Consider the following 16261-nt stretch of genomic DNA (forward strand, 5'->3'; position numbering starts at 1 on the left):
TTGTCATGTCAATTACAGTTTTACATTTACAGCAATTGAGAATATTAACGATACAGTTCGAGGGGTTTCCCATGGATCCAGCCCCTCAGTCCAGCTTGGTGGGGGAACCTTACACTGTGGTCTTTCCTCATTGAGCCTTTGCTGCGGCTGCCCCAAGCTTTAGTGCGTCCCTCAGCACGTAGTCCTGGACCTTGGAATGTGCCAGTCTGCAACATTCGGTGGTGGACAACTCTTTGCGCTGGAAGACCAGCAAGTTTCGGGCAAACCAAAGGGCGTCTTTCACCGAATTGATAGTCCTCCAGCAGCAGTTGATGTTTGTCTCGGTGTGCGTCCCTGGGAACAGCCCGGAGAGCACAGACTCCTGTGTTACAGAGCTGCTTGGGATGAACCTTGACAAAAACCACTGCATCTCTTTCCACACCTGCTTTGCAAAGGCACATTCCAGGAGGAGGTGGGCGACCGTCTCTTCCCCACCACAGCCAACGCGGGGGCACTGTGCGGAGGGGGCGAGACTTCGGGTGTGCATGAAGGATCTGACGGGGAGGGCCCTTCTCACCACCAGCCAAGCTACGTCTTGGTGCTTGTTTGAAAGTTCTGGTGATGAGGCATTCCGCCAAATGACTTTGACGTTCTGCTCGGGGAACCATCCGACAGGATCCACCGTTTCCTTTTCCCGTAGGGCCTTGAGGACATTCCGTGCAGACCACTGCCTGATGGACCGGTGGTCAAAGGTGTTTTCCCGCAGAAACTGTTCCACGAAGGATAGGTGGTACGGCACCGCCCAACTGCATGGAGCGTTCCGCGGCAATGTGACCAGGCCCATCCTTCGCAACACCGGGGACAGATAGAACCTCAGCACGTAGTGACACTTGGAGTTTGCTGATCCTTAGTATGTCGGACTGCGAAGATCTGGTCAGGCAGACCAAAGGGACAGAGGGCAATTTTTTCCAGGATCCTGCACCACTTGCAGGGCCTTGCATTTTAGTCATTGTGACTTGCTGATAAGTCATACACTGTATGCCCCATTACTGAGTCAGAGGGCTGAACTTTACCGGCCCCATGACGTTGGGGGTCATGGCTGGGGATGGGCGGCGGAAAATGCCTTTGGGAGAGGCCCGGCACGCTCCCTGATGCCAGGAAGGCTCCGCCCCTTATTGCTGGTGGCAGCGAGGCCTCGGGGCGGGAGCCTAATTTCAGTATTCAAAGCGCTACTTACCGCCTCATTATGTATCCTGCTGCCTCTTAGTCAACAGTTCTGCATATTCTGGTGAATGGGCGTCGTTCACATGCTGCCCCATTCCTGGCTAATAAAAGCCGGTGGGACAGAGGTTGCAGTGCTCGGAGCCTGTGAAGGTAAGTCTTGCGAGTTGGGTCTCAACTTTGCATGTGTGTGTAGGGAGGGGGGATGGTATCACTGGGGGGCACAACTCTGCAGGCATCAAGAGAGTTGGGAAGGGGGGATGGTATTGCTGGGGACACTGTAGACATCAAGGGAGGTGGGAGGGGGGATGGTAATACTGGGAGCACAACTCCGCAGGCATCCAGAGACGTGGGAGTGGGAGTGCATTAAAGGGCTCACAACTCTGCATACATGCAGGGAGGGGGATTGCATTAACGGGGCACAACTCTGCATATGTTTAGGGAGGTGGGAGGAGGAGTGCATTAAAGGGGGTATAACTCTGCAGGTATCAAGGGAGCAACTGCGCACCCTCCTTCTTGAAGAGGGGCACTCTGCGCCATTGAATATTTGTGTGAGTGAAGGAGCAATTGCACTCCAGGAACCCTGTGTGTGGGGAGGGTGCCATAAATGGTAGGCATTTAAAGGTAATCTGGCTGGTGGGCCAATCGATGCAACTGATGCAATCTGAATGGGAGGGAGAGTGCATTAAAGGGGGCACAGCTTTGCATACTAGTAGAGAGGTGGGAGCGGGTTTGCATTAAATGGTGCACAACTCTGCATATGTTTAGGGAGGTGGGAGGAGGAGTGCATTAAAGGGGGTATAACTCTGCAGGTATCAAGGGAGCAACTGCGCACCCTCCTTCTTGAAGAGGGGCACTCTGCGCCATTGAATATTTGTGTGAGTGAAGGAGCAATTGCACTCCAGGAACCCTGTGTGTGGGGAGGGTGCCATAAATGGTAGGCATTTAAAGGTAATCTGGCTGGTGGGCCAATCGATGCAACTGATGCAATCTGAATGTGGTCATGCTGTGCTACACTTCGTGGAAGCTAAGACGGACAGTGCACTGCAATGCCACAGAGTTGATGCCTGAAAGCACCGATACCAGTCAACGTCATTCTTTGCCCTGTTAGGTACTTTCGAAGAAGTGAAGGAACCGAGTTTAATTGCAACTTGGAGATGGGGATGGTTCACTCTGTATTCATTGATCCGCTTGTCGTGAGGAGCCATATGCGCTGCAGGCAAAACCAACAGGCAGGTGCAGCCCACGTGGAAGCAACCCCCCCCCCCCCCCCCCACCCCGGTCTTGAGCAGCAGCAGCTCCCAAGGAGAGCTTGCCAGTACAGGTTGCTATGCATCTACAGGTTCCGAATGACATACCTGCAGATGTCAGAACGCCAGTGTCAGAGGCGACAGTGGATGTTGAGAGAGGCAGTGACACATCTCTGTGCCCTGCTCAACAATGACCTGCAGCCGACTGGCTTCGATGGACATCCTATGCTTGTGGCCCTCAAAGTGACAGTGGCTCTTAACTTCTATTCCTTTGCATCATTTCAGGGACTCACTGGGAATCTTTGTGGGGTCACTCAGTCAGCAGTGCACCGCTGCATCAAGAAGGTCACCAATGCCCTGTACCGGAGGGCCGGTGACTATGTCCGCTTCAGGACAGACCCTGAGAGCCAGGCCCAGAGGGCCATCGATTTTGGCTCCATCACAGGATTCCCACAGGTGTAAGGGGTCAAGGATTGCACTCATGTGGCCATCAAGGCTCCCGCCAGGTGACCAGCTGCATACGTAAACTGGAAGGGCTTCCACTGGCTCAATATGCAGCTAGTATGTGATCACTGGAAAAGCTTCATGAAAATCTGTGCCTGTTTTCTGGGCAGCTGCCATGGTGCCTTCTTCATGTGCCAGTCCCAGCTGCCGTTGCTGTTCACTGAACTGGCTCAGATGGAGGGGTGGCTTCTTAGAGACAAGGGCTACTCCTTGCAGACTTTGCTTCTGACATCAGTGAGAAACCCCACCAGTGATGCAGAGGAAAGATACAATGCCAGCCATGGTGCGACAAGAGCCACCGTTGAACAGACGATCGGCATGCTGAAAATGTGCTTCTGCTGCCTGGATAGGTCAGGTGGTGTCCTGCAGCACGAACTGGAAAGGTTAGCTCGTATAGTTGCTGTTTGCTGCACTCTGCACAAGTATGCAATCAATAAAGGGGAGGCTTTGCAGAATGAGGAGAGATGTGAGTAGGACTCCTCCTCGGATGATGAGGATGCAGAAGACTTGCAGCAGGAAAGGTGCATGGGAGGACATAGTGCTGCATGGAGTACGAGCAGCGAGGAAGGGATGCACACCAACGCCTTATTGATCAAAGGTTCTCCACACCATAAAAACTACCCTGTGTTCTGCAAGCCGCAATGCACCCTCATTCACCTGTTCTAAAAAAAAATTTTTTTTTATTCATTCATGGGATGTGGGCGTCGCTGGCTTGACCAGCATTTATTGCTCATCCTTAATTTCCCTAGAGAAGGTGGTGGTGAGCTGCCTTCTTGAACCCCTGCAGTCCATGTGAGGTAGGAAGGGAGTTCCAGGATTTTGACCCAGCGACTGTGAAGCAACGGCGATATAGTTCCAAGTCAGGATGAAGCGTTTGTGAGTGCTGCTTCGCAGTGCCACCTCTGCTGTAGCAGCTTGACTGGAGGAAGGCTGCTGATCAGCTTGACCTTTGGCTGTGGATGACTTCGGCAGTCGTCCTCTGTATGCACAAGGCCTGGAGGGTCCCGGCTGGCTGCAGGATTCCTGCGTCAGCACAGGAGACTCCTCCGACATCGTGGCTGCTGGAGCTTGTCTCAGTGGTGGAGGGGCCGGCATCCACATTGGAATTGCATTGAGGGGAGACCCCAAATATGGTGCGCAGCCTCGCCTCCTCCATCTCGGGTTGTTTCAACTCCTCTGCTCTCCTGGGAAGGACCAGGGGCAGGGACAGTCTCCATGCTCCTGGTCCCTCTCTCGTCTTGCCAGTGCTGCGTGGATCTCATGGCCTCGGCGAGAGATTGCAGGTCAGCGTGTATTAATGGAATGTGGCTCACCAAGAGGGCCGTTGCCATCTCATTGGATGAAGCCATGCGCTCAATTGCCATGACAGCTGTCATGGCCTGGATGGACTCCCCCATTGTCCGCTGAAGGCTGTGCAAGGCCTGTGGCATCTCCACCAGATGTTGCCATGACTGCTGCTGCAGCTCCAGCATGCCCTGTGCTGTCAACAACAGAGGGTCATCAGTAGCCTGCGTGTCAGCATAGACCTGGCCACTCTCAGCCCTCCGACTATCAGGGGTCTCGGCTGTCTCAGCCTCAGTCAGCTGCTCGGGCACGTGTGCAGTGTTCTCGCAGCTTGTGAACCAAACTCTATCACCGATCGCATTCCCACCGAAGTGACTGTATTTGCGCTGGTGGTAGACGCAGAAGTGTCATGGGATGTTGCTTCCTCTGAGGTTTGGATGGAGTCCTGGGCCGCCGGGGTCGATTCAGAACGCTGACCTGCAAGGTACAATGAGAAGAGCATACTGTTGCTCTTGAGGTTATGCATGTAACGATTATGACAGCATTGGCTGTATGTTCACCAGGACTCCCAAGCTCTACGTCACCGAATGAACGGTCCACATGAATGGATGCAATTTCCAGAGCCTGCTCCTCAGTCTGTTAGCGTCGCACATCTTGTACGACTCGCCTCCCTTGCATCGTGGGCCCTCTTTGCCTGGATTACCAAAGAGGCCAATGTTAAACATGGCAGATCAACAACATCACACATGTCACAAGATGGGTGCTGGGCCCAAAGGTGGGGAATGCTTTGTGTACACTACTGAGTGAGCCACTCATGTAGGTGCCATGCTCTGAGCAGCAGACAAGGGTGAGTTCTTTCATACATTCATCAGTTGATGTCACGTCATTCCTCCCTGCCCAGCTTCCATGTTTTTGGCATGGCAGTGGCACATATGTGCCACTCTGTGTGGGCACACCCAGGTTCAGTGGAGCCATGATACTAAGTGCCACTTACTTTTGCAGAGTGGAGCAGATTGTTCATCCTCTTGCAACACTGTACCCAGTCATGCCAGATGGCCCCACTGCTTCTGACAACCTCTGCCACCTCCAGCCAGGGTGCCTTGGTCAGGCAGGAGGACCTCTTCTTGCCCATAGCCTGGAGGAGAGTGAGCAGGGAGGCATCGCTGAACCGTGGGGCCACCCTGGAGCACCCCTCTGTCATCTTCGGAATTTTGCCTGGTGCAGAAAATGAACAGCATATTCAGCAGTACAACACTTCATTCACTTCTGGATGCAGGTTTCATCTGTAGGTTCTTAACCCTAATGAAGGACTGGCTACGCTTTAAATAGGGCCCCAGCGCCTGACACTCAGCTGACCTGACGCCAATCACAGCGCCTGAAATCCTGCTCCCTCCATGTCATTTGGGGGCGTGTCGTGTCGTGTTGATGTTAATGAGCTGCCGTGACAGGAAAGTTTGCCGCTGAGATCGGCTGTCAGCTAGTAAAATCCAACCCTGAGTCTTGGAAAATTTAGCCTTCAATCTTTTCTGACAGCTATTTTTCTGGAATCTTGTGAAATACTTCCTGGAAGTCTAAATGATACCACTAATGGCAGGAAGGTGTAATTACAGCATGGGAAGTTTACATGGTCAGTGTTAGAAATAAATGTGGACACAGGTGCTTATAATTTGAAAAATTGACAAGAAATGAACATAAATAACATGAAGTCAAAGTATTCTACAAAATTAAGCACTAAATGTATAATTTGTGTCTAAATACCCCAACCTAATTATCTTCCACCCTTTAACCCCTTTTCACCTGAAGACTACACTTGATCTTAACTCCCTAAGTGCAACGCCGTCAGAGATCAACATCAGTCTTTCTTACATACGTGTGTGTGTCTGCGTGTACATACACTATCAGTTTGCATTACAGAGGAAGCCATTATATTTGACCCTACCAGAAACTCTTTTCCTTGGCCACCAATTCCATTCCTCTCCCATGCAACTGTCTGAGATGGAATAAGACTGTTCACAACCATAGTATTATATTTGACCCCAAGATGAGCTTCCAATCACTCCATCCCCAAGACCACTGTCTTCCACCTCTGTAACATTGCCTGACTCTGCCCCTGCCTCAGCTGATTTACTACTCTTGAAACACTAGACCTTTTGACTGTTCCAATGTTCCCCTTACTCGCCTCCCATCTTCTGTACAGAAACTTGAGCTCATCCAAATCTCTGCTGTTTATATCCTAATTCACGCCAAGTTCCAGTCATCTATCACCCTTGCACTGACCTACGTTGGCTCCTGGTTTGGCAATCTCTCAATTTTAAAATACTCATCCTCAGTTTTCAAATCCCACCCAGGCTTTGCCCCTTTCTAAGTCTGTAACCTCCTCCAGCGCTACAACCCTCAGATATTTTTGCTGCCCTCCATTCTGGTCTCTTGCACATCCCCGATTTTAATCACTTCACCATGTAAGTTTGGCTGTGCTTCCCACTGAATTTCTACTACTCCATGAGGAGTAGGAGCATAAAACTGCTGACAAATAGGGGAAGTGATTTTTATTGCTCAGAAACTGGAAATTGTCTGTTTTTTTGTTAACAAAATGGTAATATATGGTAGTAGATCATGCACAAAGTAAGCATAGTAATTCATAGAATTTGCTGAGAGATTTTACAAAGTGCTTTTTTGAGGTTGGGATTAAGCTATGTTGGGACAGATTATTGTTCTACATTTTGCCATCTTTTCATAACCTATCATGAAGTGCTTAATAGGTGATAGAGCTTCTGCACTGGTGCTCTGATATTCATTAACTTGATAGGCATATATGCCCAGAAAAACAAAAAAGGACCATCTTTGTTTAAGCTTTCAAGTTGCTGTGAAGCAATTTCTAAATCAATGGGGGAGGGCAGCATAACTCAAATCAATTAGACTATCTGATCTTCAACCATACTAAAGCCAGATGGTGTGGCTACCTACAAGAGTGTAGTATAAATGCAATCCCATGCTAAACCAAGTTTAAGAAGTTGCCAGGCAGCCCACAAAATGTCTTCAAGAACTAATCTTTGACAGTGTTTTTAGTCCAGCCCGATTTTCTCGTCCTTTTTCTCATTGTTGAACATCTTATGGCATTCTATTATATGTGAGATACTTTATAAATGTAAGCTCTTGTACAAGTACCAGTCTTCAGAGCATTAACTCATATGACACCATTCTAGGAGAATCCTTCTGGAGTTTTATTTAGAGTTGAGACGTTTAGGCTAAGTTCCACTTCTGTTTGCTAATGAACATTATTGTGAGTTTTATTTTTATTTTCTGATTTGATAAATTTAGCACAATACCTCTTTTACTCTATCAGATGGAAGCTGTGGTCACGCTGTTAGTGGGGAAAAAATTGAAGATTGTCAGTAATGATATGGCATATAATAATGTCAAGATAACAAATTGGAGAGCCAGCAAAAAAGGTTTTCACTATATTGATAAGACTAAGGGAGAAGATAAGATATGCCTATTTATTCAAAGTTGCTCCCTACTTTATGAATAAAAAATACCTCTTGTCATGCAAACAATGAGGCATATTAATTTTGTCATATTTTGCTGGAGTGAAGAAATGACTTGTTTGAAGATCACCAGACACTGGGCTGGAAGGACATTTGCATACTAAGAGACGCTGCTTGTGGAGACAAAGGACTATTCCCTGCTCCAATTAACCCAAATGGATTTTGATCACCAGACATTGAAAGTGTAAGGAAGCACATTCCAGAGACTGGTTAAGGGACAATCCACAAACCTGGAAGGAGAGACTGTTCTAAATAAGGAGCTAGTCATATAACTAACTTGCTGGGCAACCTGGGGTTTTTTGAATTGTGCCACAGAGAAAGAATCAGAAGGCTGTGCACAACTGACGGTGGAACAAGGAAGCAGCTCTCTCTCGCGCTTTCTCCCAAGCCACTGGACCGACAGAAGACAAGCAAACCTCGAGAGAAAAGACTCCTACATCAAAACAAGTTGAAGCGTGAACTGGGCCCCAACGAATTGCAAGACTTAGCGGCAGCCAAAGACTCCACATTGACCTTAAAGGACTGTAACTACCAGATATTGCCTCAAACTTTTCCCCTTTATTCTTTTTACTTTTTCTGTCTCTATCTGTGTGTGTGTTTATTGCATATTCATGCTAGAGTTTAAGATTAATAAATGTCTACCTTTCTTGTTTAAATCTAAGGAAACCTGTTTGATTTCTTTGCCTTGCAACTGGAGCAGTGAACAAGGATTCACTAAGGAGGAGCTAAAAACACAGTGTTTCTAAAATTAAATCCTGTTGCAGTTAAACCAGGCAAAGGCTGAGAGGGAAGCCCAAGACCCCTTCTCAACTGGTCATACCAGAAATTTTGGACTAGCGTCTGAAATTTCACCCACAAACGAGAAATTGGAAGTGGGAAACCAAATTGATACCAAACAAAGGAAAAAAGATTTCAGTACAGGTTTCTTGTAGTTGTGTGTGCTAGAATACTAACATGTCTATGACTGAAACTGGTAGTTCCCCAAGCCAGGATGAAGTAACTTGGGATAAGTTAAAAGCACTGTCTGTGGAGGAGTTGAGGCAAATGGTTGAGCAGTGTGGGATCACTGTACGTGGCAAGGCTAGGAAGTCTGAACTCCTCAGACTAGTGGCCAACCATTTTTCCCTTGAAACTGAAGAAGCAGTAACAGGGTTAGAAATAGACTCTGACAGGGTATTGTTAGCAAGGATACAATTGGAACAAAGGAAACTTGAATGAGAAGACAGGTTAAGAGAGAGGGAGACAGCAAGACTGGAAAAAGAAAAAGAGAGGGAGGAGAGAGAAAGAGAAAGAACCTTCCAGAAAGAATGCGAAGAAAGAGAGCTAAGGCGGCTTGAGTTAACTAGGGAGCGACCGAGTGACCCCAGTGAAAGCATGGCCAATATGGAGGAGCATAATTCAGGGCTGGGTACAGAATTGTTAAAACTTTCCCAACTGATCCCAAAATTCAATGAGGGAGATGTGGAAGAGTTTTTTGCGTTTTATGAAAACTAGCAAGGCAGTTAAAGTGGCCAGCTGAGGCTTGGACCCTGCTGCTACAGAGTAAATTCGTAGGAAAAACCCATGAGGTTTATTCCATGTTGCCAGATGAAAGTTCATCAAATTATGAACTGACAAAAATGCAATCCTCGGGGCATATGAGTTAGTACAGGAAGCCTATTGCCAAAAGTTTAGAGCTCTCAAGAAGCAAGCTGATCAAACTTACTTGGAGTTTGAGAGAAATAAGCAGCTAGCTTTTGACTAGTGACTGAGGGCTCTTAAAGTACGGCTCAGCTATGAAAATTTCAGAGAAGTCATTTTGTTAGAGGAATTTAAAAACTCTCTCCCAGTCTCCATAAAGACACATGTAGAAGATCAGAAGGCTCATAAAGCCCGGCAGGCAGCAGTCTTGGCTGATGAGTTTGCTCTCATTTATTAGTCAGCTTCCCAGGGGAGAACCTTCCCTCATCACCCCCATAAATCCGAAAAGGACAAAGGGTGGGAAGGTGACAGAAGCCCAAGCAGTCCTGGGAGGGAAAGAAAAGCAGGAGACACAGGAAGCCCTCCTCTCGCCAAAAAGGAAAGTGCTATAAGTAGGAGTGAGACCCAGAGACCTGCGTGCTTCCATTGTAATAAAGCAGGGGAATTAAGAGCTGATTTCTGGAAACTAAAGGGAAAACCTGTAGGGTTAATCCTGGCACACCTGCTCAGTGAAGAGGGGACCCTGATGGAAAGCACAGCAGAACAAGCTGTAGCTTTAACTGTGGTAAGAGTGAGATCCAGGAAGCTGATGGCTGCAAGTGCAGGAAAATTTAATAGGATTCCTGAGGATTATCAGGGTCTTGTGTCTGAGGGGAGAATAACGCCATACCCCTCGAGTGGGGCAAGCAAGCCCATAGTTATCCTCAGGGACACAGGGACCACTAGATCCCTTTTACTGGGAAAAGGCCTGACCTTTTCCCCCAGAGAGTGCAGTAAACTCCAGAATAGTGGTGAATGGTATTGGAGGGCAGCGTATGCCTGTACCTTTACACCTGATGCACTTGGAGTGCAACCTAGTTTCGGGACCGGTAATCGTAGGGATTGTCCCTAGTTTGCCTCTGGTTGACCTGCTCCTAGGTAATGATCTGGCGGGGATGAAGGTAGTAGCTTCCCCAGTAGTGAAAGAGAGACTGCTGGAGGTCAGAGAGACAGGGCAGTGGCAGGAGATGGACCCCTGCAGTTTCCCTGAATGTGTAATGAATGAGACCATCATCAAACCAGCTCCCCCAGAGGAGAGTGAATTGGCATTGCAGGCAGTTAACCATGAGGTCTGTCTATCCGAGACTTTCTTTGGAAAGTTGGAAGACCTAGGGAATGAGTTAAATGGATCTTTCCTAGCTTAGGTTCAGTGAGCTGACCCAGTATTGAGAGAGAGTTAGCACAGGCTGCCCAGGCTGATATTGAAGCAGAGAGAATCCCTGATTGCTACTATTTATAAGGAAATGGAGTTCTCTTCACAAGCAAGGAGTGGACAGTGGTTCACCAGTTAGTGGTACCACAGAGGTACCGGAGAGAAATATTAAGAATGGCCCATGAGTTTGCAGTGGCGATATATGTCTGTATACGAAACATCAAAGCCCACATAAGACAGCAGTTTGACTGGCCAAAACTCCACAGAAATGTGGTGGAGTACTGTCGGAGTTACCACATGTGCCAGGTTGAGGGGAAGCCCCAACCTACAGTGAAATCTGCACCTCCAAGTCCTGTGTCGGTGTTTGGAAGACCCTCTAGCAGAGGGCTGGTGAACTGTAAGGGACCCCTGCTGAGAACTAAAGGGGACAGGCAGGCAACAGGTTAGAAAGGAATGGGGAAAAAGGGACCAAGAGGGCAGGTTAAAGGAGGTCTGGGAAGAATCTTGGATGAAAACCCCTTCTGTCCAGTCAGCCAACCCCAGAATGTTTGAAAAATTATACCCCACATCCTCCTATGTAAATGCAGACACTAGAAGCACCCCACCAGAATTGCTAACAGCATTTACAGTCACCTTCAGAGACAAAGAAAGTGCTCAAGAGGGCAGAGAAACCTGAGGGTGATGCCTCAGATAGTCGACATGCCGCAGGGGAGTGCAGTAGAATCTGGACAAATACCTGCAGGCAGGAGTGTCCCAGAGGACACAGGGCAGATTAGCAAAGAATCCCCCTGCCCCACAGGGGGCGGCGCAGTGGTTAGCACCGCAGCCTCACAGCTCCAGCGACCCAGGTTCAATTCCGGGTACTGCCTGTGTGGAGTTTGCATGTTCTCCAAGTGTCTGCGTGGGTTTCCTCCGGGTTAGATTAGATTAGAGATACAGCACTGAAACAGGCCCTTCGGCCCACCGAGTCTGTGCCGACCATCAACCACCCATTTATACTAATCCTACACTAATCCCATATTCCTACCAAACATCCCCACCTGTCCCTATATTTCCCTACCACCTACCTATACTAGGGGCAATTTATAATGGCCAATTTACCTATCAACCTGCAAGTCTTTTGGCTTGTGGGAGGAAACCGGAGCACTCGGAGAAAACCCACACAGACACAGGGAGAACTTGCAAACTCCACACAGGCAGTACCCAGAATCGAACCCGGGTCACTGGAGCTGTGAGGCTGCAGTGCTAACCACTGCGCCACTGTGCTGCCCCGGTTTCCTCCCACATGCCAAAGACTTGCAGGTTGATAGGTAAATTGGCCATTAGCAATTGCCCCTAGTATAGGTAGGTGGTAGGGAAAATATGGGGACAGGTGGGGATGTTTGGTAGGAATATGGAATTAGTGTAGGATTAGTATAAATGGGTGGTTGATGGTCGGCACAGACTCGGTGGGCCGAAGGGCCTGTTTCAGTGCTGTATCTCTAAAACTAAAGCTAAAAACCATTTGTGGCATTTCTCCAGCTACCTAAGCTCTACACTCTGGAATTTCCTTCCTAAACTCTTCTGCCTAGCTACCTCTCCTTCTTTAAGATGCTCTTTTTAACCAAACTGTTGGTTATCATAGAATCATACAGCACAAAAGGAGGCCGTTTGGCTAGTCATACCTCTGCTGGCTTTTTGAAAGAGCAGTTGTGCTTAGTCCCAGATCTCTGCTTTTTGTCCATAGCCCTGTAAGTTCCTTATCCTCAAGGATCTATCCAACTCGCTTTTAAAGTTACTTTACAGAATTGCCACCTTTTCAGATAGTGAAAAACTTTCTCCTGATCCTCCCCTTTTGATCTTTTGCTAACGGCTTGAATCTGTAATCTCTGGTTATCGACCCATTCGCCAGAGGGAATAATTGTGCTCTACCTATTCTGTAAAAACCTCTCATCATCTTCAAAACCTCTATTAGGTAGCCTCAACCTTCTCTGTTCCAAGGAGAACAGTTCTGAACTTCTCCGACCTCCCCTCATAGCTGAAGTTCTGCATCCCTGGTAATATGCTGGTAAACGTCCCCTGCTCCCTTTCTGAGGCCTTGACATTTTTCCTGAAGTGTGGTGCTCAGAATTGCAGAATTGTCCATAGTACTCCAGCTGAGGACTAACCAGTGGTTTATAAAGTTCCAGCATGAACTCTTCGCTTTTATATTCTGTTCCTCTATTTATATGCCCAAGCAACCCATATGCTTTTTTCACCACCTTATCAACTTGCCCTGTCACGTTTTAAGGATTTGAGTGTTTGGACACCACCGGTCTCTCTGCTCGTTTAGACCTTTCAAAATCGTGCCATTTATAGTTGACTGTCCTTCCATATTATTCCTTCCAAAGTGCATCACTTCATGCTTTTCCATATTGAACGTCATCTGCTATGCTTCTGCCTAATATCTCTCTTAGGTGTAAAATTTTGCTTGATAATGCACCTATAAAGTGCCTTGGGATGTTTCACTAAGTTAAAGGTACTATATAAATACAAGTTGTTGTTATGATCAATGGAATGTTTTGCTTTATTGGACTGTCAGAGGGAATTTTGTATTTCTAACCATGTAGCTATGGCGATCTGAACTTGATTACCTGGAATGTCTCAAGCTCTGAATATACCGAAAGAGAAAGGTGACTTGAATTTCTCCCAGCAGAGATTATAAACAGAATTCAACTTATTTCACACTTATTGTTTATTTCTGTCTGTTAACAGTAGTTATTGGTAAGGTAAACAGCTTTATCCTTCATAATTCTGAACATTTTTGTTGAACAAAAATTCTTTCTCTGTAGACAACTGCAAAGCACGAAGGACGAGCCTCCAAAATAGAAAATGGCACAACTGGTATAACTAAATTAGGCCAGACACAGACAAATCCAACAGCTAAACAAGATAATGTGAAAATCAAGGGTCTTCAAGCTAATGTATCCATACCAAAGGTACTGGCATGCAATTATCCAAATTTATATTGCTTTTGAACATGGTCTAGCAATGATTACCCATATTTTTAAAGTTTAGAAGTAAGTAAAGATCTTTAATGTTCTGAAGACATTCATTTTATTTTTTGATGTTTAACTTTTCTTTCTTCCTTGCTTTGTTTTGGGGATAACTTGTATGTACATAGTGGACTTTCTAAAGAAAAGTTGCAGCAGCTCATGGACAAATAATGTGACTACTGGCATCATGCAGATGCTGCGTGCATCTGTACACAAATAGGCTGAACTCAATGATTGTTGCATGGCCAGTCATTTGCATGATTAACTACCACTCATGGACATACAGTAAAAATGCATTTAATTTTGTTTGGTACCTTTTCCTAATGCAGCAGGAGTGCCATAACCATGTTATCTTGTGGCACTAACCATTGAAGGGCTGAAGGCTGCCTGTTGTGCATTAGGCAGCATTGGGGTGCTGGGTCTGACAGTAGAATTGGTAGTGTGTGGGCAGTGTGGCCCTGTTTAAAAAAAAAAACTTTCTATTCATCATTCCTTCCAAACAAGTACTGTGTGGCTGGAGCACTGTCTCAGCAACCCAGTTGCATTATGGGGCCAGTGTCTCATTTAATTACAACCCATGACTATAGACCTTGCCGCACGACTTGTCATTCTCCCAGCCCCTTTTGTACTCGCTGCCTTTGTTGGGGTGTGCTGAAGATCTTGCAGACCTAATGACTTCGTCTAGTTTTCTGCCCCAAATGTATATCTGAAGAGAAAATGTACTGTCATAGCAACTTTTATTTTAAAGAAATATTATATACAGAAGTGGTCAGTATTTGTGCCTTATGTTAACATAGTTTATATAGTTATGTGGCATATTGATTATGGTACTGGATTGGCAATCCAAGGATTGTGGAAAGATAGAAAATTGAACCTGATAATTTATGGTCTGGCTCCAGGTAAAATGGCCTTGAAAATGATGTAAAAAATTGTGCCCTGTAGTGAAGAAACCTGCAGCCCGCATCCTAGTGACTGCAGTCTACCTGTGACTGCAGTCCCACCCTACTTGGTATGCGGCAGCTAGGGATGGACAATTAACCCTGTGTTGCTAGTGTTGCCCATATCCCATTTAAAAAAAATCTATTTAAGATAATATTAATCTTTGCATATATGAGATATATTTTTTGAAAACTTGCAGGTGAACTTATGTCTTTTGCAAGCATCAGTGGAAAAATCTCCAGCCTTCATCGCAAACAAGAATGTTACTCAGGTTTCTCTGGTTGCACTGTGTTTTGACAGAATTTCTACTCAAATTCTGATGAACAGGTAAATTAATAAAGCTTTGTTGTGGGGAAAACTGTTTTAAGCATTCAGGATGCATCATTAAGGCAAGTTGCAGTCATTAAATTTGTTGCTTGCTGCTATAGAATTTTTATACTGCATTGCAATCTCACCCAAAAAGGAAACTGCTTCAAGTTTCAGAATGCTATGCATAAGACAAGAAGTTATCTTGAGGATTCTGAAGATGTAATAAATTTCTTGATGGTTTTACTGTTTCGTAAACATTTCAAGCCAGTAATTATATCATGCTGTTATACAGTAACCAATTTTGGCAAAGTTGGCTCTTTGTGTTTACATATGACCTTTTAAGTGACTTTTCAATCTTTTCGTTTCAATTATGCATAACATTCTATGTGTTAATAAAGAAAACACCCCCTCACGTTGCTAAATTGTGAAGTCACAAGTGTAAATAGATTATCAAGATCCAGTAAAATAATTAGGATGCAGTGCTTACAATTTAGGGGGAAAAATGCCTATTTGAGTTGCCATTGCATATACAGTGAACGTTTGGTTTGACCAGTCTGAGTCTTATCTTGTGCAACTCTTGCTGATAGGGGTATAGTCGAAGATGGAACCAACAATCCAGATGCAGGCAAAACACCTGTTGCATTTGACAAGTATGTAAATGCTAGTAAAATGCAACCACAGTCATCTGGCTCTCTGAGGTCAAATTCAGGAGCTGAGAGAGGAAAAGAGCTGGCAGCCAAGCTCAATGTCCATCGCATACATGGCCAGTTAAGAGGTCTTAGCACAACAGGTAAGATGGCTGACTCATCACTGTCATCTGAGGTTTCTGTTTCAATAAATGAATGTCCACTTATCAATACAGTAAAATTTTATATAACAAAGTTGTTACATTTTAAGATCACTATAAAACACAATCTAGAGTATTTTAGTTAGCTGTTCATATGTATCAGCTGGTATCTGTACTAGTTACCACACTTGTATTAGATGAAAGAAACATTGAATTTGCTAACTTAACTAGCCTGATGGGCACTACCGTACACACCAGGAGGTCTGAGTTAGCTGATCTTGGCCAGAGCAACAATTGAGTCATTGTAACTCGTTATGTTTGCCAATACTTTTCGCCTTCCAGTGAGGTCCACTGGAAAACGTATGTGTGGATATCACATGAACAGAATTGGGTTGAGCTCTGATACCCTCCATTGTCAAACACTCATTGCCTGCACTCGTGCATGAAGAATGACCAGTTGGGTCAGCACCTTCAGATAATAACGGAGAAAAACCGGAAAGAATAAAATAAAGTTGTAACCTTAAGAAAACTACTGATGTCAAGTATCCAAAGGTGTG

At 46.0% G+C, this 16261-nt stretch overlaps 1 protein-coding gene across 14 annotated transcripts in view; it reads left to right on the forward strand.

Moving 5' to 3' along the window:
- The window catches only part of kiaa1109 (KIAA1109 ortholog), a 637888-nt gene that overhangs the window by 300856 nt on the left and 320771 nt on the right, over positions 1-16261 (forward strand). For all 14 annotated transcript variants that reach the window (XM_068042417.1, XM_068042485.1, XM_068042453.1 and 11 more), the window contains 3 exons: positions 13466-13612; positions 14808-14935; positions 15505-15707. In XM_068042417.1, the coding sequence (XP_067898518.1) occupies positions 13466-13612; positions 14808-14935; positions 15505-15707 (478 nt within the window). The remainder of the gene's footprint in view (positions 1-13465; positions 13613-14807; positions 14936-15504; positions 15708-16261) is intronic.

The sequence above is a fragment of the Heterodontus francisci genome, chromosome 1 (assembly GCF_036365525.1).
Source record: "Heterodontus francisci isolate sHetFra1 chromosome 1, sHetFra1.hap1, whole genome shotgun sequence".
Lineage (NCBI taxonomy): Eukaryota > Metazoa > Chordata > Chondrichthyes > Heterodontiformes > Heterodontidae > Heterodontus > Heterodontus francisci.